Source organism: Caretta caretta, chromosome 4 (assembly GCF_965140235.1).
Source record: "Caretta caretta isolate rCarCar2 chromosome 4, rCarCar1.hap1, whole genome shotgun sequence".
In the NCBI taxonomy this organism is placed as follows: Eukaryota; Metazoa; Chordata; order Testudines; family Cheloniidae; genus Caretta; species Caretta caretta.
This window is the reverse complement of record NC_134209.1, coordinates 53,816,388-53,841,272: the sequence shown is the minus strand read 5'-3', so window position 1 is coordinate 53,841,272 and position 24,885 is coordinate 53,816,388. Positions and strand designations below refer to the sequence as shown.

Below are 24,885 nucleotides of genomic sequence, written 5' to 3'. Positions count from 1 at the left end.
AATAAATTGGTTAGTCTCTAAGGTGCCACAAGTACTCCTTTTCTTTTTATAATTTTTTATAGGACCATAAGGAAACTGACACTTAATAGTACAAGAATGGAAAACAGGGCAATTCAAGTTTTCTGGATCTCCCTTCTATCTTACTCTTGCTGAATTTTAGTGAGCTGCTTGTCTATGGCTCTACTTATGACATTCTGGGGATCACCGAGACCGGTAAGGGGCTACCTGCCTTGTAATCCTGGGTGCCTTTACATCATGCAGTGCAGCTATGATTCAATTCCTTGACACCCGTAGCCTGCCCACAAACACAAGGGCTCATCCTGGCTTCCCCCAGTCTAGATGGTCTTTGCAGGGTGACCCCAACACCACTTCCAGTCTCAAGTCTCCCCAAATCCCCAAGTTCTTAGGAACCAGACACTTGACTGTTCCCCTCTGGTTCATCTTCCTTCCCCACCCACCCCCTCCAAGGATGAATACAGCCTCCCAGTTGTGCAAACTGTGTATCCCAAAGTGAACTGACACCAGAGACCTGCAGTTTGGGGTAAAAATAAACACAGTTAATTTAACAGAAAAAACACACATTCCAATATGAAATAGTAAGGGAAAGCAAATATACACGTTACACAGAAGGAAAAAAAGGATGCAAACTCGGCCTTTACACTTTCTTACAAGATAAAATTCCTCTTTCAATAAAAGTTACCTATAGCCTTTAACAGTTTCCAAGTATACCCCCTACCTATAGGGGGGATTCAGTTTTCACAAACATCTTCCTGCCTAGAAGCTGTCCCTCAGTTTCTGGATGACAATCTATTTCAAGTCTCCTTTTTAAAAGGCTCTTTCTCCTCTTTGGATGGTGACTCATGGTTATTCAGAGAGGAGAAATTCTAGCTGGGATGTCTCAATGGTCCATCATTGGCCTTTACTGGGCTGAATAATGGATGGGTCCTTGAGGTTGGTTTTGTATAAGCAATTGGCTTGGGAGGTGCCCTTCTCTGCTTGACTTCAGCTACATCTCACAGCTCTGGGGTGCAGCAATTTCATCACAGATCATGAACAATTTCCTATATACATAAATCCATAACCGGAGTCTGTGTACATATTGCATAATAACTATCAATTTCAGAACATTACAAGCTTTCATAAAATACTTTACTTGATACACTTTTATAGTAAAATAATACAGTATGCAATAAGTTGGTTCAACTTCTCATTTTAAACCTTCTGTCCCTTCTTGGAGTATCTTGACCTGACTGTCACCCCCTTGTGAGTTTGATGTTGGAGTTTTGGCCTCTGACTATAATGTAAGGCCAGGTCTATGCTACAGACCTATAGCAGTATAGCTATGTTGCTGAGGGGCATGAAAAATCCATGCTGCTGAGCAACGTAGTTATGCTGTCCTAACCCCCTGGTGTAGATAGTGCTGTGTTGATGGGAGAGCTTTGACATAGCTACCATCTCTTGGGGAGGTGGATTAACTATGCAGATGGGAGAAGCTCTTCACTGAAGAGTTACAGCACCAGTGCAGTTGCGCCATGGTACATGAAGATGAGACCTATGTTTCACACCTGCCCTTTCTTTTTTGGATAGGTTGTTGGCTACTTCATTCTACAACTCCTCACTATGTTTGTTTAAATCTGAAATGATTTTCCTAAAACCATAGATTAAGGGGCACCTTTTCCCCTCTTTGACATCTACATTTCCCCCCATGGTTGCTTCATACCCCTCTGGCTTTTCCCTAACCTTTACAGGGTAACACAAATTTGTCAGCACTGTTACCCCCCTGCCCCGAGTCTCCCTCATTCCAGGAGAGCTCTGATGCACATTACCTTATGGCTGTGCCTCGTTCCCCTGCTCTAGATCCCATGGGTGTGATTTGACCCTCTTTTTCTGTTTGAGCTGTCAGTGTTTGTTCTGGTCAGCAAGCTTCTTTTGCTCCAGTTCTGCCTGCTCACTGTAGTGCCTGACCACCAGCTCCATCCATCTCACCTCCACAGGCAGGCTATTCCACTCCATAGCTCCGGATCTCTCACCATTGCCACTACCTCTGTTCGATCATCTGGAGAACCATCTGCATGGTCTCCTGGTTTGGAGCAGGTGCCCCATCCTGCCTCACAGCATATGAGTTTAGCATGGCCACTAGCTCCGATTTCTTCTGATCATCAGCTGTGCACAGCCCTTCTAAGTGCTTCTTGGTGACTTAGCATATGCTTCTTTTGCTCAACCTGCCTTGCTACAGAATACTTTCTTCTGCTGGGGTGCCGAGAGGAGAGGGGACAATGACACAGACCTCCACGTGTGAATTTGTTGGAACAAACAAGCTCCTTTTAGCACTCAGTATGTCTATACTCTCATGGAGTAGTTCTATTTTTATGGCTGTATTCTGAAGCATCCCTGTAGTGAGTCAAATGTTTTGTGTTTGTATGAATGGAAAATGTATTTTTCCCCCTCATTCACTTTTCATTCTGACTTCTAAAGTCTCATACATTCTGGCCAAATAGGATTGCATGGGCTGCATACCAGTGTAGAATTTGCCCTTCCATTTTTTAGTCTCCTTGTTTATAGAATTCTATTACTGAAAAATGTTCTGGTGCATGGGAAAGCACAACCTGTCCAAATGAGTTCTTTAATGGTAGAATTTATGTGGTTGTCTCTCTTCTAGCTCCTCCTTACTTTGATAGGTGGTTTCAATGCGTCGAATGCTACTGAAAAGTGTGGCTTGGAGATCCCTCCACTAAACTGCAGGCCAGGTGAAGCTGTGATAGAAAATACACTTTCCCACACTGTTCTGCCAGCACAGTTCATTCTTTTTCTATGTGTGTTTCCCTAGCCAGGCTGTTTGAAGTCTGCTCATTGTAGCATAGTAGAAAATGTTTTAGTCTAGACAGTTTGATTTCTTCATAAGAGAGCAGATAACAATTTATTTTATTTTTTTATTTTCTTCAGTCAGTTTCTGGAAGTATCCATTTAGAGGAACCAAAGATAACCATTTCTTCTCTCATTTAATATTTTTTTACATGATACAGCAGAGGATTTATTAAATTGAATCCTTTCATTACATTTTTATAAGAAGTTTATTGTAGTAGATAGGGTCACAAAGCACTTCCTTAGAAATGTTTTAAATGATCTCTTTAGATTTCAGTGCTGCTGTTTCTGACTCGTCCAGTGATATCACCTCAGTCATTGCTAACCTGCCTAATAATGATCAGACCACTTGGGCATCTATTGTTCCCATGGACCTCTCTTATGTTTTGACCTTTGGCTGTTGCAGCTCTCTCTTCTGGGATCTCCCTATGTTTCATAGATTATAAGGCCATAAAATACTATTATGATGATCTTCTGCATAACACAGGCCATACATTTTCAGTTCTAACAGTGAGAATTTTCACATCACATATGACATCCTGAGATTTGATATACCTGAATTTGTTTCCCATGCAAAGCAAAGAGCCAGCCACTATTCACTGCCCTGCACTTAGTTGACCAAACTCCTTCTGTGAAGAGGACAGAATTAAATTTTGGTCTCTTTGCGGGGGCTACAAAATTACCCTGATCCATAGTGTCTCATCCACTGATTACAAAGGGAAATTGGCTCAAAGAATGTGATTCTGATCTAACTGCATATTGTAGAAATACATCGGGTGACGTAAATCAGCGGAGTTATGCCAATTTACAGCTGCTGAGAATCTGCCTTAGTTAATAAAGTGACTATTGCTTTCAGACTCATTCAGTGGGGTGGGAGGGGTATGGAAAAGCTGCAGAGCACATTTAGGATCACCACTATTTCTTCCCTTATTCATTTGTCCATTTGCATGTGTGATTACCTAATTTATGTGGACAAGTGTGTCTCTAAATTGTGAATATCTGGCCACTAAAGTGTTGTCATTAGTTTTCAACTCAATGGAATATTCATGTTTAATAGGGCACTTTGCAGCTTTCCTGGGCCATGTCTGTGTCAGGGTTTTTCAGACCCGTAGTTCTCAATGAATGGTAGTCCTGGTGCAAGCTGTAGTTTAGACAGACCTTGGGGATTTTATCATTGTGATCTAATCCTGCTCAGAGCACAGTGGATGCCTTGGTTTAAACTAGTTTTCACTGCTACTACCACTGCTGTCACTCTATCCATTGGGTTTGAAAGATCCACTTTCCATAAAGCCTTATAGCTGCCACTTCTGGGTGTCTAAAAGAGCTACGTTTCATGTTTTGGAGGATTTTCTTCACAACCGTAGAAACTTAATATTTGTGAGGGAGTTGGCAAAATCTGACTAACCCTTTTCCCCCAAATAATGTGCATTCATTGGGTCAGAAGTGGCTCATGGGCTGGGTATTGGACATCTCTGATCTAGGAATAACTAGCAAACTAGAGTTCAGTCTTCTTAGGCTTGGGTCTAAATGTCTTTGAAGGCTCTCCAAAGGTTTTTCCACCTAGATGTCAACTATGGATACTAAACTGCCAAATCATTACACCTGCTTCTTGCGTGTCTTTCAGAAGAGGAAGCTGTGGTGATATACACTTCTGACAGATTAGTGGCAGACTTGAAGACCACCAACAATAACAATTAAAGAAATAGAACTGCTGAAAAAAGTGGACTATTACTTATTCTTTTGGTTTAAATGATTTTTAAAGTTATTATTTATCACAAAAGAGAAGATGTAAATAGCACTGTGAATATTCCTCTCGTTCATATGGTTTAAAATAAATTAATCGTATCAGGGATGGTAATTAAATAATTGGACAGAAAACTTGCTAATTTTATTAGAATAGAGATCAGCCTCAAGGGGGTGGGCTGGACAAAGGGACAAGCCCAAATCAAAATCCTGGTTCTGAATAACTCTGAAATGTAGGGGAAACTGTGAAATCCAGATCTGAACACTGGAATAATGTATTCAAGTTTAGTCCTTCGTTTTGCCCATGAAATGATTGTGATCTTTATGAATATGTTCATTATTTGTAATTGTTTGATGTAGTAGTTTGCTCTTTTGGTATTTGTATGAAGAATAAGTTATCCATCTGTGCAATTGATTATCTAAGTCAAATGGTATGGTTTACATTTCCTGATTGGATATCTTTAATTTAAAAAAAAAGCAATACCTCAAGAAGAAATTCATGTTGTAAAAATTATTTTAGGGCTTGAGTAAACAACATAGCAGTGATAGAAGAGATAAATAGGGCCTAGGAAATTTTGGGACATATAAAATCTTTTCCTATCTCTTGTGAAAGAAATAGCTTTTTTACTTGGCTACATACCTGGATGCCAGATTTTAAAAATAGCTGGGTTCCTTTCTGACTGAAGAAGATACAAGACAGACATGTTGACTGTCCTGCAGGCTTAAAATTTAATTTAATTTCGTCAAATTTGTACCAGACATTACTATACATATAAGGGGGCTGTGACAGGGTGCTGGATAAGGAGTGCTTAACTAGCCCCCTTCCATGCCAGCCCAATTAATGGGAGTAGATTGGAGCTGGCTGAGTAGGCCTGTGCCTGCCTGGCAACTAGCGACAGCTGCCTGCCTAATTAGCCAGGGCTATAAAAGGGCTTGGAGGAGGAGAGAGAAAGGGAGAATCCAGCAGGCGGGCGGGCTCTGGTCTGGTTTGCTGCTTTTAAGCCTGGCAGTGAAACAAACCTGTATATAGATAGATAGTAAGGTGGTGGTGGTGGGAAATAGCTACAAATAAAGTGCACTGGTGATTGCATCAACCTGAGGCATCCCTGACTGGTTTGTGAGGGCAGCAGGGGCAGAAGTAAGAGGGGTGCAGCAACACCTCCCTACAGTGGCCAAGCAAGAACTTTCAGTGTGAATATGTAAATTCACTATTTGTACACAAATGTTTGTTCGTGTACCAATAATATATTCATAGCAATAAAAGCTCATTCCCAGTCACTTATGTGCACCGAAAGAGATTGCACAAATATTTGTGGAAAAGCAAACAAAAAGAGATTCCTGATAAACATTACAGGTGGGATTTTTAGAAGTGTTTTAGAAGTGCTTAATGTTGACCTGACTCTGCTTCCCTTGAAATCAATGGAAGTTTTATCCTGGGCTTCAGTGAGAACAGAGTTATCCCAGTACTGCACACGCTGTAAAATTAGCATTACCATAAAGGTTGGTAATCCAGTCACTTTTTTTCAATCATTTTGTCTTCCCCTTTTATTAATTATTTTTCAGGGGAAAGTATAATCTTATTTCCTCTTTCCAAACAGCACAACTTCATTTTGATTATTGCCACTTTTACTTTTCTTAAAGAGTTCCAAAAACTATATAAATGAACTAACACATCTGAAATTGAGGGAAATCTTCCATCAGAAGGGGTTAAAAAAAGACGTTCGAGAACCCAATCCCCCTCTTAACTCAATGGTGCTTCATGGCGCTTGCTCCTTTACAGCTGATCAGGATTTATTCATCACTGTTTGAACTATGATCTTTTAGGAGCAGAGCTCCTTTTGAAATAATAGGTTTTGTGCCTTATGTCATTTTTGACACCCTGTCATGTGGCTTCCTTTTGTATTGCACTATGACCTCAGACAGACAGGCTCTGAGACAGGCGCTCAAAACCACATTATGATAGGAAAATACGTTTGTTTGAACAGAAAAATGACGTTACAAAGTGGAGTTGACATGTATTCATTTGTTGGAATCAGTAACTTTGAGCGAAAAAGGGGGACAGTACTTCATTCTTTGAACTCTGAAGCTATTCTGGGAGATTTGTTTTCCCCTACATGACATAATATAATTTGTCTTAAAATATCCTATCAAAATCTCCCGGATTGCTTTCAGTAGTCACTGGGAGATCAGTGCTGATTCTGGGAGACTCCAGGCCAATCCTGGAGGGTTGGCAACCGTATTCATCCTAAGTAAGGTTTCCTGAAAAGTAATTTTGAGTAGCTAAGCATAAACTGGGTTGTTTGCGCTATTTAAGATACTTATATTCAGCAAGAGCTGTATATTGTGAATAAAGCAGATCAGAATAATTTTCTGTTACTATTATTTCTCCTAAAGTAAAAAAGTAAAAAAAAGTAAAAAAGTAAAAAATGATTTTTTTAAATACTTGATTATATTATCGTTGACTCTGTGATCTTTGTCACTATCTAAATAGTGGTGGTGAGCATTAACTGAAGTTTTTGTAAATTATTATAAAAATGCATACACACTAATGATTGATGCTGTCTGATAATGATGACTAACATTTGTATAATTGCTGACAAATGTAGATATTTCATCCAAGTATCCCAAAGCACAAAATGAACTTTATACAATCACTTTGTATTCTGGGTGGGATTTTCCAAAGCACATACATGATTAAGGAGCAGAAATACCATTGGCTTCTTCTATGAAAGTCAAATGAATTGTGCTCCAAGTGTCTTTGAAATGTTTTTCCTCTCTATACCACTGTCACTCAAATAACAACCACCTCTAGTGTGAAGGGCAGCAGCGCAGCACAGACATACACTATACACCATTGCTGGAAAGATGGTGAAAAAATAGACAATACAACGGTAGGGGCTATTAGTTGCATAATGCTGTAATGTGACTTGAGTTACCTACTGATAACTAGGCAGTTAATTCCTGTCACATCTATACCTTAAGGCTTCAGCAGCTGCATTGGTTCCTAACTTTCCATACATGGAGCAGTATGAAATTCTGCAGTTTTGTTGCATGATTTTCATTTGGCTAGTCTTCATGAACAGAACAGATGAATTTCTGGGAGCGTGTGAGCTTGCAGAGGTGTTTCCCACAGAGTATGAAGTGCATTTCTGCAGCTCTAGTAGAGGTGGATTTTGATGTGGTAAGCAGAACGCTGTTTGTTTGTACGTGTCTTTAAGCAGTTGTAAGATACTATGCAGCACTGGGAGCAGTTAACTTGCCGTGAGCTAAAAGTGAGTGTGTCTGAAAGACTCTGATTGGTTCTCAAGCAGTTTGATCCATGGAGAATAAGATTTATAATCTGAGAAAAGTGGTAAGATGAGGCCATTGACTAAACTTCCCAGTATTTAATGGACTGTCAAAGGAGGAAGGATCTACAATAGAAGTAGCAGGAGAAAAAAATTGGTGGTGGTTAGCAGAGAGTGGTAAGGATAACACTGGCAGAGGAGGCTTTAAAAAAGCCAACTCCTACTTTTGAAGATGAATTTTCCCCAAGGACCTTGTTACACTTTTTGGGGGTTACAAGTAGGAGCAAAATTTGTGTGACTTGAAAACCGGTTCCTTTTTTACCTGACTCCAACTGCTTTGTGCTCTGGACACCTCTGAGGTATGTAGTGAGACTAAGGAATTTGCAATCAGTGTTGAATATTTGTTTGGTTTTGCTGTAGGATTCAATCTTGTACTAGTCTGAGAGCTTTCTTTTACAGATAAGTGATCGAGAGAATGCTGCTACTGCATGTTTATTTAAGTGCTTAAATCATTCCAAATTTTACTCAGTGAATGACAGTGCTCTGTCAGACATTTTAAAAATTGCAGTTACATAAATTAAAAGTGGCGATGAGATGAGGCTTACAGTGGAAGGGAAGTTTCAGATATAAGCCAAGTTAGCGACTAAATTGTCAGAACTATATCTTTCTGCTTCTGATTTAGGTGTTTCCAAGAATGAAACCAAATTATGACTGGAAGCCTTAAGACACAGTGTTACTAAGTCAGGGATATAAAGACATGGATCTATGAAGATCAAGAATGTGGGCAAACTAGGGATTATTTGCTCTGTACCTTCCTTAGAGCTATTGTTAAAACATACACTCTAGTCAACAGAGCTCTAGAGAAAGGTTTTTATGCTGCAGTTACAGTATGTCTGTAACAGGTTTCAGTTATTGTGCTAACTGTCTACTAAGGATCTGCAAAAATACCTCTAGATTTGCAGGAAAAAAATAAAATCAATGAAATCTGCTTCACATAACTGCCTGCGGTTAATAATAAAATGTCTGTAATGGGAATAACTTCTTCCCACATGGAATACAAATAAGTTTTCTGTATATTTGTTATGTTTGCTTAAAATTTATTGCACATACATTTAAATTATAGATATCCCCACATAAGATACTATATATTAAAATGGTACAACACTGGCCAATTTTCATAATATTTCAAATATGTGGTACAATAAAATATGGTATTTTCTGAGTATCATTAAAAATTGACCAGTTGTGGAACATTTTAAAAGTATTTATATATTGTCCGAAGTATTTAAAAAAAAATGTTCAATATATTTTTGAGACACACATACAAAAAACATATGGGTTTTTCCTACCCAGCTGTGGAAGCTCTGACTCAGTTTGGTCCATGCTTAGCCATATGTTTTGTCACTATGCTTTGCAGAGTAGCATTGTCTATGGGTCTTGTGTTGCTGTGGTGATGCAATGTAGCTGTATGGCTATTTTGCCAGATCAGTGCAAAGCAGCCGGAATTTACAGGTGAATTTGGCTTTATTTCTTCTTTGCTCTCAAACAGATCCTGTTTTATTTTTTACACACAGCGAATTGCTCTGAGTAACACTAAACTAGAATTCTACACAAATCAGTCTTCTTTCCTTAGATATGAAGCCAACAATGGTGAGAACTGACAACTGTTTTATGTCTGGTATAAGGGCCAAATTCTCTCTATGGAGGTAGACACTCCAGAGCCATGGACCTGAAAGGGAGCAATCCACATGCTTTGATGGAGGAATTTGATCCTTGGATTTTTGTTCATAAATAACTGCTGAGCACCAAGTCTGGCTTTCTAAAAATATTGTTTCTTATTCACAAAACTCACCTTAATAAAAATAGGAAAAAATATAGAGGGCACAGAAAATTGCTGTGTTAGAGCAGGGAATTGGAAGTTGGGAACAGAACCCAGATTTCCCAACTCTGCTACTGAATCACTGTGTGACTTTGGGTAAGTCATGGAGTACTCTGTGCTTCAGTGTCCCCATGTCTGAAATGAGGTAATAATACTATTTAACTCATGAGAATATTGTAAAGCTGAATTCACTAGTATAGGTAAAATGCTTAGTTGTTTTCAGATGAAAGGTGCTATAAATTTACAGTATATACAGTATCAACAGAATAGAAACATTTAGAGTTGGGCACAATTTTAATTTTAAAGAAATAAGCTGTATTTATCTGTGTCTTCAGATAATCTTCTAAAGGCAGGGCTAGAAAGGACCTCAAGAGGTCCTAATCCACCCCCTGCATCGAGGATTAATGAATGATGATTTGCCCTTCCTGGCCATCTACCCTCTGCAAATCTCAAAGCATTATACACAAGCTAATGAAGTCTCACAACACCCCTGTGAAGTATGGAAGAACTATTATCCCCATTACACAGGCACAGAGAGTTTAAATGATTTGCATGAAGTTTGTAGGAAACTTTTGACAGAGCGGGGCATAGAATCTAGGTATTCTGGCTTCTAGTTCTCTAGCCTAACCACAAGACTAACCTTTCTGGTTTAACAAGTGAATATGGTGGATATTTGTGGTTTTGTTGTTAAAATTTTTTGTGATTGAAGCATTTTGAAAGGTTATGTTGCTCTTTCCCTTTTTGATTTTTCCACCCTCGAAGTAACACCCTTAAAGGGCTTTAGAGATGGGATAGTAGTAATGTCTTTTCATTTAGTTTAGTTTAAAATAAACAATTAACTCCAAAGGTAGGTGGGGGGTGTTTCTCAACACCATTTTGAATGAGGCTCTTGTCATGACATGAGGTTGGGGCTTCACTTCTCCACCTGGTTGTGTAGTCAAGGTAGCTCACTCTTCAACTCCCCTCCTCCTGATTATTATGAAGCTTCTTCAGCCCAGTGTCCTGTTGCCCATCCAAGCATATTTACCTCAAAAAGCTATATCTGTGAGATGTCAGCCAAAAATTATTCTTTTTCAGCAACTAAGCCTCTTTAAGGATTTTCTGCTGGGGCAGAGCTAGTTCTCAGTTGCTTACCCTGACATTATTCCCCAGAGTCTGACTGTGATTCTGTGGTACAGAGTCCTAGACTATTCCTGCGGAAGGGGAGAGACCTGAGTGACCATGTACTGGAGGCTGTTTGGAGCTGATTCAGAAAGGTGCTTTCCCCTCAGGATACGTAACAGCCTCTGTGGCTTTACAACTGTGGAGCTTCTGTGGGCTCTTGTGGCCAAGGACAGGCCTAGCTTTATTCTCTTCCTACAAATCTAATTATGGAGAGAACACTGGATCATGAAAATACTTTGAATTTTAAATGTCCTTTCCATTAAAGGCTTAAAAAAAATTAAAAATCAGCTACAGAGAATCATAATCTCCTGTGACTAATACATGTCCAATAATAAAATTATGAAAATAAACTGAAGAACTTTATGAAATGATATAGACAAATGTATATTATGTGAAAGAAACACCTTAGCATTGTGTGATCTGCAGTGTTGTCAATCAGATATCAAGGGATTCAAAATGTTGTCCAAAATGTAAACCAGACTGCAAACGTGAAACAGTGTTTATTTTCAACTGAGTATCATTAGAGTGGTTAACTTTTAAGAGAGAAAAATTTGCACCTCTTCACTCCTTGGTTTTGGTGAGGACCAGACATTGAGATCCAGAAACACTGAGGCCTTTTCTATCATAATCCAGGAACATCTAGAAGTAGCAGACGACGACTATTTCTCACAAGAATATCAATTCAATTACTAGTTCAAAATGCTTCAAGATAAATTGGAGGCCAAAATGAACCTCCAAAGGTTTACAAGTTCATAAAAAGTTATAAGTATTTCTCAAGCTTCTTCTAGGTGTCCTGGGTGACAGTTGAATTTGTCCTCTGGTTGATCTTGTTTGTGACTGCCTGAGGTACTATGCTTACAATATGTCTCTGCTGATATAATACAACTACAGAATACCATAGTCTCCTGCAGGATGACAGTGTTATACAGAAACCTTAGATGAAATATTTTGAATTGGATTGTGGCTATTCCAAGCAATATTACAAGTTCCGTCTCTAAACCTATTGATAAAATTCATTATAGTTGGCTGAATGGAGGAATGCAGTTCTGTTTCCATATAGTTTGAGTTTTGAGACAGACAAGAAAAAACTTGAATTAAATGCTTAAGAGAAATTATTAGATGACAAATGGGCAGAGAGTTGCTATAAAACCTGTCACAACTCTACCTTTTATTTTTCTAAACTAAATATAGATTAGGCATAGTCATGTCCTTTAGTAACTACTGTCTTCCCCTCATGTAAGCATACAACTAGTTTAACAGAGCTTCCTGAGAAGAGCATGATGTATCCAAAACACACAAGTTCCAATCCAGCTTCCTGTCTGTAGGTAATGCTGCAGTCATTTTGGATTAGCGATAAACGGTCATGAAATTGGAAACAGATTCTCCCAGCTTTACACAAGAATCTGCAAAAACATGAATACTTGTACCCAGAAAGTGTGATTCCAACTCAAACATCATAAAATAATATACAGTGCATGCTTAACTGCATGCAGGTCCTTAAGAACATATTAAATGACATTGCCAGATGCCAAAGACAAATATGCTTTCAGTATTCAAATGTATAGACAATTGGAGACTATCTTAACTTAAACTACTGACAGTGCTTTATTTTTGTAAAATTACCTTTTACTCCTGTAATTTTTTGCTCTCCACTTCTGTTAACATTTGGAGGGATAATACTAATACCTTATCATCTTGTGGCTGGAAACGTCCTGATAAGGATAGGACATTAGACCATTCTGTTTGAGTGCCTTTCACCATTTCCCTGGATTATGGAGCCTGCAAGCCTGCCTTTCCCCTCCTGGAAGTGTAGAACTCTAGGGATGCTGGGGAAGCTGCCATCATGCTAAATGCAGCATGTATTTTTTTTAACAGGCTATGCAAGGGCATTACCACCCAGAAGCACTCTGCTGAATGTTTTTTTTTATCACTTTTGCAGTGGAGATGTGTATTGTGGAGGAGAGTATACAATAGTGTTTAGCTTCATAGAGCTACTGTAGTTTCTACATAGTACTATGGGATCATAAAATCACAAACACTGAACACTAGTGCAGTGCAGCTCACAAGAAAAAGAGAGGTACAGTAAGTGATTCATGCTATTTATTATTCTACAGATTTGGTACATGAAATTGTATTCAAATTCAAAATCTTAACTAAAGACATATGACATAATTATTTCCTTTCCTTCTTACATCATTTAATCTGAGAAATCACTTATTCTGGGTATCTCATCTGAAGCTATGGGGTATGTGGGGGTCATTTGCTAGCACATCAATCTATAACTTGAGTAGCCCAACTGAAAAGCTGAGATCTTTTGCTCATGTTTTTGAGACATGTTCAGGCTGTGAAAGTTCAGTGCTAGCAATCAAGGCCTTTGCAGTCTTATAAAATAATAATTGAAGAAGTCCAGATGAAATGACAAAACTAGCTCAACAGCTGTTTTGCAAAATAAATTTTCCTTAGCTTTGAAATGAATTGAGAGTTCAAAAACTCTTAATGATTTCAATAAGCTCTGGATCTGGCCCTGAATGGGGAAAATTTGGTAATACCTGTTGTGATGGTGGTTGTTGAGATAATAATAAAATCTGTCCCAACAGGAAATGAATTGAGACACTCCACCCAACAACATAGGTTGTGCAATGACCTTCAGATTTAAACAAACACACAGCCGTTGTGAATGTGGGTTGGATTGGAACTAGAGACCTAGAAATGACAGCTTCTCTATTAGCAACACTAACATTGCTGCTTCTGCCGGGGAGTTTTGGCTGGCTACACCCAGAAGAAGTCATTGAAGTATATCACAGAGTTCTGTGCAGATCTGCTCCAAACTCAGAATTTCCGTTTCACAGGAAATTCTGACAGTTCAACTTAAATCTGAGTCAAAATTTTCTGCAAAACGAAATAATAAAAGTTAATTTCAGATAAATTGAAATATGTACTTTTTAGATAAAGCAAGTGTGTTGTTTTGATTGTATTTTAAAATTAGGTTTTAATTTTTAAACTTTTTTTAAACATCATTATTTACATGCTCCTGTGGAATTTTTGTACTTTGATGAATCAGGATTTTTGACGGAAAAATATACCACTGGAAAATTTTCAGCCAGCTCTAGTTCCACATTATCTGTGGAAGTGGGCATCTGAAAAAATTATGCACCAATGTCACAGAAAAGAAAAAGCAAACATTTAATTGTGACAGTTGTTCCAGGCAGCCAGAAGTCATCCAGGGGATCGTTTTTGCTGCTAAGATGTTGCATAATATGTTTGTTGCATATGGGTTAACTGAACAAATTGTTTCTGATAGTGGCTCTGTTCCCCATGGCACAGAGCTGGCTATGCTGCCTTTATGCCAGGGAACGCTGCAGCTGCATTGTAGGATATCTTTATGCATCCAGAGTGTCACAGTGATCTTAAAGTGACCTTTCTGTGGGGAAGGATCTGGCCCAAAGTGAAGTGGGCAAGTTCGTTTGCACATCCAGAATTCCAAACTGGTGCAAATTAGGTTAATTTGGTACTTACCCCTATTCCACCTACCGGTAATTTACTCCCAATGTACTACCTATGTCACCATAAACATTACTGATGAATTTACCCCTCTGCTTTTCAATGTGAGAAATTCATTGCTTTCGTATTTGGACAACCTCAAAAAATTCCCTTTTGAAACAGGGAAGAACTTCACCCCACAAAAATATTTTTAATAAGATCATGTTGAATAACATCTATTTTAGTTCACTCCATCTGTCATTGTTTAAGCTTGTTTCTCCTCTTGCTCACACTTCAGTATGTAGCATGGCCCACTGAGAAGAGGGAAACAGGGTTAGTTTGTACATGTAGGGCAACCTTTATTTAAAAAAAATAATCTTTGGCTTTATTTTGCACTAAAACACAGAACCACCCCAACTCTTCCTATTTTGATGGTAATCTCAGAACTTCAAAACCAAGGAGTGAAAGTATTTTCCCTATCTAACCTTCTGGACAACTTCCAGGTAGTTGTGTTGACAGCTTTGAAGTTGCCTCTTAGTTTATCATATGCTGATAGAGTCCAGACCATTTTCTTCAGCTTTATCTTTGATACTGGGGAATTTATAAATGCAAAATGGCTCAAATCCCATATCATAACTTTATTCTTTGATTGCAGGGTATTAATGTCAAAATAATGAAGTTTCAACTGCATGCATAAACTGCATATTTGTCACAGACTTTAGGTCATTAGGTCATCCACAACATGATGCCAGTTACTTGTGTACTAAGGAACTAATTTTAATTTTGGCTACTATAAAGGACTATATCTGTGTGACGTTATCTGATTAAAATATGACCATGTAGCTCATTGTTGCTACCACTGTTATATAATTGCAACAAATCTTGTACAAAGTATGTCAAGTAAGGTGTTTATGGAAAGTTTATGATTTGCTGAATGTGATTGCTATTTGTGTATGCGTGTATCATTTTTGTATTTGAAGTTATGATTATTGGCTCTATACCTGTGTTTCAAATATATTTACTCCTGTGGTAACGCCCACGAGGTATTTAGCCTACACATCTTGAAGGGACTTGTGATAAATGAAGTGTGCGTGGGTGGGGGGGTAGCTCCCTTTGATGGACATCCAGCCAGCCAGTTAGCTGTAAAATTCCTCTTGGTAGCTGTTCTCTGCTTGCTTTACCTGTAAAGGGTTAGAAATCCCCCAGGCAAAGAAAGGAAACTGGGCACCTGACCAAAAGAGCCAATGGGAAGGCTAGAACTTTTTTAAAACTGGGAAAGAAATGTTCCCTCAGTTGCTTGGTTGTTCTCTCTGGGCTGCAGGGACACGGAGCAGCAATGCTATAAGCAGGAATGCTGTATAAAGTTTGAACCAGCTATGAAAATCATCAGATCATATCTAGAACTACTTTTAACAACCCAAATATGTAAGTATATTAGGAATGTTTAGGAAGACATGATTAGGTTTATTTCTGTTTATTTTTTAAGGCTTGTTGACTCCTTTGTGCTAACCTCCAAATGCTTTTGTTTGCTTGTAACCTTTAAGCTAACCCTCACAAAATCAATTTTGGGTGCTTAATTTTTGAAATAGCTCTTTTAAAATCTAGCAAAAGCCTAGGTTCCAGACGTATTTTCTTCGTTTTAGAGTTTAATACAGAACAGGATTGGATTATTGGTGTCCTAAGAGGTTTGTGCATGTTATTTGATTAGCTGGTAGCAACAGCTAATTTCCTTTGTTTTCTTTCTCAGCTCTTCCCTGTGTGTGTATGTGTGTAAGGGCTTGAGGTACCCCACAGGCAGGAATTCCCAAGTGTTCCTTCCTGGGTCCAAGGAGTTTTTTTGCATTTGGGTGGTGGCAGCGTTTACCAAACCAAGGTCAGAGAAAAGCTGTAACCTTGGGAGTTTAATACAAGCCTGGAGTGGCAAGTATTAATTTTTAAAATCCTTGTGGGCCTCCACCTTCTGTACTCAAAGTGTCAGAGTGGGGATTCAGCCTTGACAGGACTATTCAAGTTAAATGGCTCATCAAGGAACACTTAATTCACAATGGACCATGAAAGACGCCTGTCTACACTTAATGAACTTCCTTGTGATGGCCTCTACTATGACTAAGCAAAATCATGGATGGACATGTGATTTGCCCATGTGACTCCAAACACCATCTTGTTAATTGTAATTTTCCACAGTGAGAACAATGGGTTTCCCTTCACTTGGCAGAAGCTACAAAAAGCCCTGGAAACATCTCCATTTTGCTTCTTTCCTGCTCAAATTTCTGGACTATGAACTTATACTAATGGGAGCACCTTCCAGAAATTTGGAAGCAACCAGAGACTTAACAAGCCATCAGTTTTTAGTTTATTCCACCACTGCTGCAAGCCTGATCCAAGCTTTGCAATTATTGTATGTATTTGATTCCTTTAACCAATTTTTATTCTCCCCTTTCTTTCTTTTTATAAAAACACCTTTAGATTTTAGATACTAAAGGATTGGCAACGGCATGATTATTGGGTGAGATCTGAGTTATATATTGAGCTGGGTATGTGGCTGGCCCTCTGGGATCAGAAGAACCCTTGTGTTTGATTAAATTGGTTTTAAATAACCACTCCTCATTAAGTCTAGTGTTTTTTGGTGATGATACAAGCACTGGAATACCGAAGGAGACTGCTTTTCTGACTCCTTGTTAGCCAGTGTGGTGAAACAGAAGTTTACGTTTGTTACTGGTTTGGTAAATCTTATGGGAGAATAACAACCAATTTTGGGGTGTATCTGCCCTATTTTCTCAGCATTTTGTCCTGAATTTGGTATTCTCAGTTGTGACCCATGGAGTCACGGTGACAATCTGAGATCAGAATCAAATCATGAAAGCCAAAATTCTGTTGGACTTAACCACGCCTCTGTTTTTGCATCCAAAATTCTGAATACAAAGAATTATGGATATGAAATTGCACCCAGAACATTTTGCACTCTCAGATAGGATCACTTGGATCTCAGGTACCTAGAAGTCCAAGATCCAGCCTTTGTGCATACAAAATTGTGCCCACAAGTCATAATTACAAAAATAGCTTTTGAAAATCTGGTCCTAATTGATTACGGAAGTAATATAACTACTTTTTTCTTCTAATTTATCAATTCAGGACAACCAGAGGTTTTTTTTTTCTGTGCAATCTGAATAGACCAATTTATTTTGAGTCTCTAATTTCATAAGAACAAATGGTATGGGAATGATATGAAGAGCCTATAGATTGACTGGCAAAGCCCCACATTCAAAACATAGTTAAGTACTTCTGACCTTAGTATCTGAAACACCTTAGTTTCTGAGAACCTCAAGAGTTTCTAGACTGATCATCACAACATGCCTGTTGAATAGGAAAATATTATCCTTATTTTACAGGTAGAGAATTGAGGCAAACAGAGCCTAACAGAATTGCCCAAGGATCCTATTCCTTGTCTTAATCAGTAATCCATTCTTCTTCCTTGTACAGCAGCAGTGGCTGAAGTTTACAATGCTATTTTCAGTCATATTTCAAAGTAGAAACATTTAAATAAGGTCTCCTACCTAAATTACTTTCGGATTCTCTTTTTGTAGAAGCAGGACGTTCTGGATTATTTCCAGTGTGACTTCCTCCCAGCACACACCTGATTCCAAGTCTTCTCTTCCAAAACAATGAATTCAAACAGGAGATATATGGGATATATGAGGCCTTTATGCAACCCTTTCTCTTTTTCTGCTGCCCTTTTTTTCTACAATTTACCCTATTTAGACAAAATCTGTTTACTTACCTTTCATTCTGTCTACTTGTAAAGCAATTTATCTTTGCAAGGATAATAAGAAATTCTCTTAACAATTAGGTCTCTAGATTTTGCTACCATTCAAACTCCCTCCCTGAACCTCAGTTTAAATAGGTAAGTGACTTGTTTTAATGACATTTATATGTTAATTGTTATTGAGGGAATCATTTAATCTGCATCATCTTTATTACCAATGAAACTGCATTAGAATCTGTTTTTTACTTTTTTCCTTCTATCTTAGATACCAGGTTGAGTTTGCAGGAGTGGCACTAAAAACAATGTAAACTAAGCAAACTCGATGAGATGAAGCAATTATGGAACACCACAAAGCTTTTAATAAAGAGTCACTTTTTTGGAGTGCAGCATGCATTTGACTCAACAATTACCTGGGAAATTACTTTAGCCAAAATTCTGGGCTGGCTTTGGTTCTCTGCAATCACTGTGACATTATGTAGTGCATGGTATAAGTTGCTTGCAAGTAGAGTAAGTCATAGTAGAAGTAAGCCCTTTGGGCCAGTCTGGTTTCCTTTACACTAGTGAAAATATGCACTTCAATGGACTTAGGACCAAATTCAGAAGTGATATAAGGAGGAGAAACTCAAATTCCTTGCACTCCCATCCCTTTACACTCAATCTCCATTATACTTGCTCAGGTACACCAAGATATATTTACTCACCGTACTGAAGTGTAATGGAGTCTCAATTAATGTAAGTTAACGTAGAGTGCGGCCAGCACTATGATAGTTTACACTGGGCTCTTCAGTGTGTAAGAGTATGTCTACACTATGGAATAAGGTTGAATTTATAGAAGTCGGTTTTTTAGAAATCGGTTTTATATATTCGAGTGTGTGTGTCCCCACAGAAAATGCTCTAAGTGCATTAAGTGTATTAACTCGGCGGAGCGCTTCCACCGTACCGAGGCTAGAGTCGACTTCCGGAGCGTTGCACTGTGGGTAGCTATCCCACAGTTCCCGCAGTCTCCGCTGCCCATTGGAATTCTGGGTTGAGATCCCAATGCCTGATGGGGCTAAAACATTGTCGCGGGTGGTTCTGGGTACATATCGTCAGGCCCCCGTTCCCTCCCTCCCTCCGTGAAAGCAAGGGCAGACAATCATTTTGCGCCTTTTTTCCTGAGTTACCTGTGCAGACGCCATACCACGGCAAGCATGGAGCCCGCTCAGGTAACCGTCACCCTATGTCTCCTGGGTGCTGGCAGACGCGGTACGGCTTTGCTGCACAGTAGCAGCAACCCATTGCCTTCTGTCAGCAGACTGTGCAATACGACTGGTAGTCGTCCTCGTCGTGTCCGAGGTGCTCCTGGCCACGTCGGCTGGGAGCGCCTGGGCAGACATGGGCGCAGGGACTAAATTTGGAGTGACTTGACCAGGTCATTCTCTTTAGTCCTGCAGTCAGTCCTATTGAACCGTCTTATGGTGAGCGGGCAGGCGATACGGACTGCTAGCAGTCGTACTGTACCATCTTCTGCCAGGCAGGCAAGAGATGAGGATTGCTAGCAGTCGTATTGTACCATCTTCTGCCAGGCAGGCAAGAGATGAAGATGGCTAGCAGTCGTACTGTACCATCTTCTGCCGAGCAGCCATGAGATGTGGATGGCATGCAGTCCTTCTGCACTGTCTGCTGCCAGCCAAAGATGTAAAAGATAGATGGAGTGGCTCAGAACAAGAAATAGACCAGATTTGTTTTGTACTCATTTGCCTCCTCCCCTGTCTAGGGGACTCATTCCTCTAGATCACACTGCAGTCACTCACAGAGAAGGTACAGCGAGGTAAATCTAGCCACGTATCAATCAGAGGCCAGGCTAACCTCCTTGTTCCAATAAGAACGATAACTTAGGTGCACCATTTCTTATTGGAACCCTCCATGCAGTCCTGCCTGAAATACTCCTTGATGTACAGGCACCCCCTTTGTTGATTTTAGCTCCCTGAAGCCAACCCTGTAAGCCGTGTCGTCAGTCGCCCCTCTCTCCATCAGAGCAACGGCAGACAATCGTTCCGCGCCTTTTTTCTGTGCGGACGCCATACCAAGGCAAGCATGGAGGCCGCTCAGCTCACTTTGGCAATTAGGAGCACATTAAACACCACACGCATTATCCAGCAGTATATGCAGCACCAGAACCTGGCAAAGCGATACCGGGCGAGGAGGCGACGTCAGCACGGTCACGTGAGTGATCAGGACATGGACACAGATTTCTCTGAAAGCATGGGCCCTGCCAATGCATGCATCATGGTGCTAATGGGGCAGGTTCATGCTGTGGAACGCCGATTCTGGGCTCGGGAAACAAGCACAGACTGGTGGGACCGCATAGTGTTGCAGGTCTGGGACGATTCCCAGTGGCTGCGAAACTTTCGCATGCGTAAGGGCACTTTCATGGAACTTTGTGACTTGCTTTCCCCTGCCCTGAGGCGCATGAATACCAAGATGAGAGCAGCCCTCACAGTTGAGAAGCGAGTGGCGATAGCCCTGTGGAAGCTTGCAACGCCAGACAGCTACCGGTCAGTTGGGAATCAATTTGGAGTGGGCAAATCTACTGTGGGGGCTGCTGTGATGCAAGTAGCCCACGCAATCAAAGATCTGCTGATATCAAGGGTAGTGACCCTGGGAAATGTGCAGGTCATAGTGGATGGCTTTGCTGCAATGGGATTCCCTAACTGTGGTGGGGCTATAGACGGAACCCATATCCCTATCTTGGCACCGGAGCACGAAGCCGCCGAGTACATAAACCGCAAGGGGTACTTTTCGATAGTGCTGCAAGCTCTGGTGGATCACAAGGGACGTTTCACCAACATCAACGTGGGATGGCCGGGAAAGGTGCATGATGCTCGCATCTTCAGGAACTCTGGTCTGTTTCAAAAGCTGCAGGAAGGGACTTTATTCCCAGACCAGAAAATAACTGTTGGGGATGTTGAAATGCCTATATGTATCCTTGGGGACCCAGCCTACCCCTTAATGCCATGGCTCATGAAGCACACAGGCAGCCTGGACAGTAGTCAGGAGCTGTTCAACTACAGGCTGAGCAAGTGCAGAATGGTGGTAGAATGTGCATTTGGACATTTAAAGGCGCGCTGGCGCAGTTTACTGACTCGCTTAGACCTCAGCGAAACCAATATTCCTACTGTTATTACTGCTTGCTGTGTGCTCCACACAGCAAGCAGTAATAAGAGACGTTTATGAGAGTTTATGAGAGTAAGGGGGAGACGTTTATGGCGGGGTGGGAGGTTGAGGCAAATCGCCTGGCTGCTGGTTACGCGCAGCCAGACACCAGGGCAGTTAGAAGAGCACAGGAGGGCGCGGTACGCATCAGAGAAGCTTTGAAAACCAGTTTCATGACTGGCCAGGCTACGGTGTGAAAGTTCTGTTTGTTTCTCCTTGATGAAACCCCCCGCCCCTTGGTTCACTCTACTTCCCTGTAAGCTAACCACCCGCCCCTCCTCCCTTCAATCACCGCTTGCAGAGGCAATAAAGTCATTGTTGCTTCACAGTCATGCATTCGTTATTCATTCATCACACAAATAGGGGGATGACTACCAAGGTATCCCAGGAGGGGTGGTGGAGGAGGGAAGGAAAATGCCACACAGCACTTTAAGCACAGCACTTTAAAAGTTTACAACTTTAAAATTTATTGAATGACAGCCTTCTTTTTTTTGGGCAATCCTCTGTGGTGGAGTGGCTGGTTGGCCGGAGGCCTCCCCACCGCGTTCTTGGGCGTCTCGGTGTGGAGGCTATGGAACTTGGGGAGGAGGGCGGTTGGTTACAGAGGGGCAGCAGTGGCATTCTGTGCTCCAGCTGCCTTTGCTGCAGCTCAACCATACACTGGAGCATACTGGTTTGGTCCTGCAGCAGCATCAGCATTGAATCCTGCCTCCTCTCATCACGCTGCCGCCACATTTGAGCTTCAGCCCTGTCTTCAGCCCGCCACTTACTCTCTTCAGCCCGCCACTTACTCTCTTCAGCCTGCCACCTCTCCTCCCGGTCATTTTGTGCTTTCCTGCACTCTGACATTATTTGCCTCCACGCATTCGTCTGTGCTCTGTCAGTGTGGGAGGACAGCATGAGCTCGGAGAACGTTTCATCGCGAGTGCGTTTTTTTTTCTTTCTAAGCTTCACTAGCCTCTGGGAAGGAGAAGATCCTGTGATCATTGAAACACATGCAGCTGGTGGAGAAAAAAAAAGGGACAGCGGTATTTAAAAAGACACATTTTATAAAACAGTGGCTACACTCTTTCAGGGTAAACCTTGCTGTTAACATTACATACATAGCACATGTGCTTTCGTTACAAGGTCGCATTTTGCCTCCTCCCACCGCGTGACTACCCCCTCAACCTTCCCCCCTCCCTGTGGCTAACAGCGGGGAACATTTCTGCTTAGCCACAGGCAAACAGCCCAGCAAGAATGGGCTCCTCTGAGTGTCCCCTGAAGAAAAGCACTCTATTTCAACCAGGTGACCATGAATTATATCTCACTCTCCTGAGGATAACACAGAGAGATAAAGAACGGATGTTGTTTGAATGCCAGCAAACATACACTGCAATGCTGTGTTCTACAATGTTTCCCGAGTACGTGTTACTGGCCTGGAGTGGTAAAGTGTCCTACCATGAAGGACGCAATAAGGCTGCCCTCCCCAGAAACCTCTTTGCAAAGGCTTTAGGACTACATCTAGGAGAACCGCAAATGCCAGGGCAAAGTAATCCTTTCACATGCTTGCTTTTAAACCATGTATAGTATTTTAAAAGGTACACTCACCAGAGGTCCCTTCTCCGCCTGCTGGGTCCAGGAGGCAGCCTTGGGTGGGTTCGGGGGGTACTGACTCCAGGTCTAGGGTGAGAAACAGTTCCTGGCTGTTGGGAAAACCGGTTTCTCCGCTTGCTTGCTGTGAGCTATCTACAACCTCCTCCTCCTCATCATCATCTTCTTCGACCCCAAAACCTGCTTCCGTATTGCCTCCATCTCCATTGAAGGAGTCAAACAACACGGCTGGGGTAGTGGTGGCTGAACCCCCTAAAATGGCATGCAGCTCATCATAGAAGCGGCATGTTTGGGGCTCTGACCCAGAGCGGCTGTTCGCCTCTCTGGTTTTCTGGTAGACTTGCCTCAGCTCCTTCAGTTTCACGCGGCACTGCTTCGGGTCCCTGTTATGGCCTCTGTCCTTCATGCCCTGGGAGATTTTCAGAAAGGTTTTGGCATTTCGAAAACTGGAACGGAGTTCTGATAGCACGGATTCCTCTCCCCAAACAGCGATCAGATCCCGTACCTCCCGTTCGGTCCATGCTGGAGCTCTTTTGCGATTCTGGGACTCCATCATGTTCACCTGTGCTGATGAGCTCTGCATGGTCACCTGCAGCTTGCCACGCTGGCCAAACAGGAAATGAGATTCAAAAGTTCGCGGTTCTTTTCCTGTCTACCTGGCCAGTGCATCTGAGTTGAGAGTGCTGTCCAGAGCGGTCATAATGGAGCACTCTGGGATAGCTCCCGGAGGCCAATACCATCGAATTGTGTCCACAGTACCCCAAATTCGAGCCGGCAACGTCGATTTAAGCGCTAATCCACTTGTTAGGGGTGGAGTAAGGAAATCGATTTTAAGAGCCCTTTAAGTCGAAATAAAGGGCTTCATTGTGTGGACGGGTGCAGGTTTACGTCGATTTAGCACTGCTAAATTCGACCTAAAGTCCTAGTGTAGACCAGGGCTAAGTTGCTCTAACTTAAACTCCATTACATGCAGGTAAAGCAGGCATATCTAAGACTAAATGACTGTGGTCCTTACTCTGAATTTACATCCGTGTATTTGAGAGCAGAATTTGGCCCTTTGTCTTTAATGTGGAATCATTAAAGACAGTGCTGAGAGAGAGAGAAATCTCAAATGAATCTCTCTGCTTTATTTGCTTACTGAAAGGGCAGGCATGGAATGCCTTTCCAGAACAGAGAAATGTCAGGATCCCCATATGCACAGGAGTGACATGTTTAAATGTATAGGGAATCCTGGAGCAGAAGGGGTGCAGGATTTAATATTTGTTAGCATCTCTCTGGAGAAGAATGTTATTCATTAATAAGACAAATTCAAACCGACTGCAGGAATAAGAATTATATTTGAGATCTGAGTTGAGAAGAGTTTACCCTTACAGTGATTATTCTCTCAGGTCTGCCTGTTACCCTGAGACTTGGCAAGAGGTCAGGGTACATCCTGGAGAATTTAAGACTCAGTTTTATGCTTCTAGGCTTAACCAGATTTAACCTTATGTTTGTGAGGTTCAGATACTCAATGCTGCCTCCCAGCAGAAGCTGGTGAATGAAAGAAGACAATAAAACATTTAACTGAGTGATCAGTCTAAAAAAATTAGAGAGGTTTCTTGTTTGTGTGACTTACTGTAATTTTGTGATTCCTATAAACCAAACTTGATTTCCTTTGTTCTGGGTTATGTAATTGCTCAAGAGATTTATTCTGTGGAATTTTAACCCTCCTTTTTCTGGACAACCTCTAAACTGACATCAGACTTTTCCAAAGGGAAAAAAAATAGTGTTTCCTAAACCTCTTTGGAAGAGGTTAGCTATGGGTTACTGGAAATGACCTGTTATTACTGTGCCAGTGAATAAAATGTCAGAAGTAATTCTGGCAGAGCTAAAGAGAAAATTAATTGAAGGGCCAATCAGTGGAAGTTAGAAAAGCTTCA

At 41.0% G+C, this 24,885-nt stretch overlaps 1 protein-coding gene and 1 long non-coding RNA gene across 4 annotated transcripts in view; one reads left to right on the top strand and one right to left on the bottom strand.

Moving 5' to 3' along the window:
- The window catches only part of LOC125635717 (uncharacterized), a 141,076-nt gene that overhangs the window by 98,682 nt on the left and 17,509 nt on the right, over positions 1-24,885 (top strand). Inside the window, exon 1 of one of the 3 annotated variants that reach the window (XR_012668074.1) lies at positions 7,669-7,786. The exons of 1 other annotated variant lie outside the window; for it this stretch is intronic. This is a non-coding gene — a long non-coding RNA (uncharacterized LOC125635717). Of the gene's footprint in view, positions 1-7,668; positions 7,787-7,876; positions 8,252-24,885 lie in introns of those variants that run through there. One more of the 3 variants, XR_012668075.1, reaches the window with a different exon arrangement.
- Positions 13,815-23,637, bottom strand: LOC142071803 (uncharacterized). Its single transcript, XM_075127351.1, has 3 exons — positions 22,964-23,637; positions 21,915-22,374; positions 13,815-13,824 (listed from the first exon to the last, which is right to left on the bottom strand). The coding sequence occupies exons 1-3, from the start codon at positions 23,547-23,549 to the stop codon at positions 13,815-13,817; spliced, it is 1,056 nt and encodes a 351-aa protein (XP_074983452.1). The 5' UTR covers positions 23,550-23,637.

Coding starts and splice junctions, on each gene's coding strand:
- LOC142071803 (XM_075127351.1), bottom strand. CDS start 23,549: ATGCAGAGCTCATCAGCACAGGTGAACATGATGGAGTCCCAGAATCGC. Junction 22,375..22,963: donor AGGCGGAGAAGGGACCTCTG/GTGAGTGTACCT, acceptor TTTCTCCACCAG/CTGCATGTGTTTCAATGATC.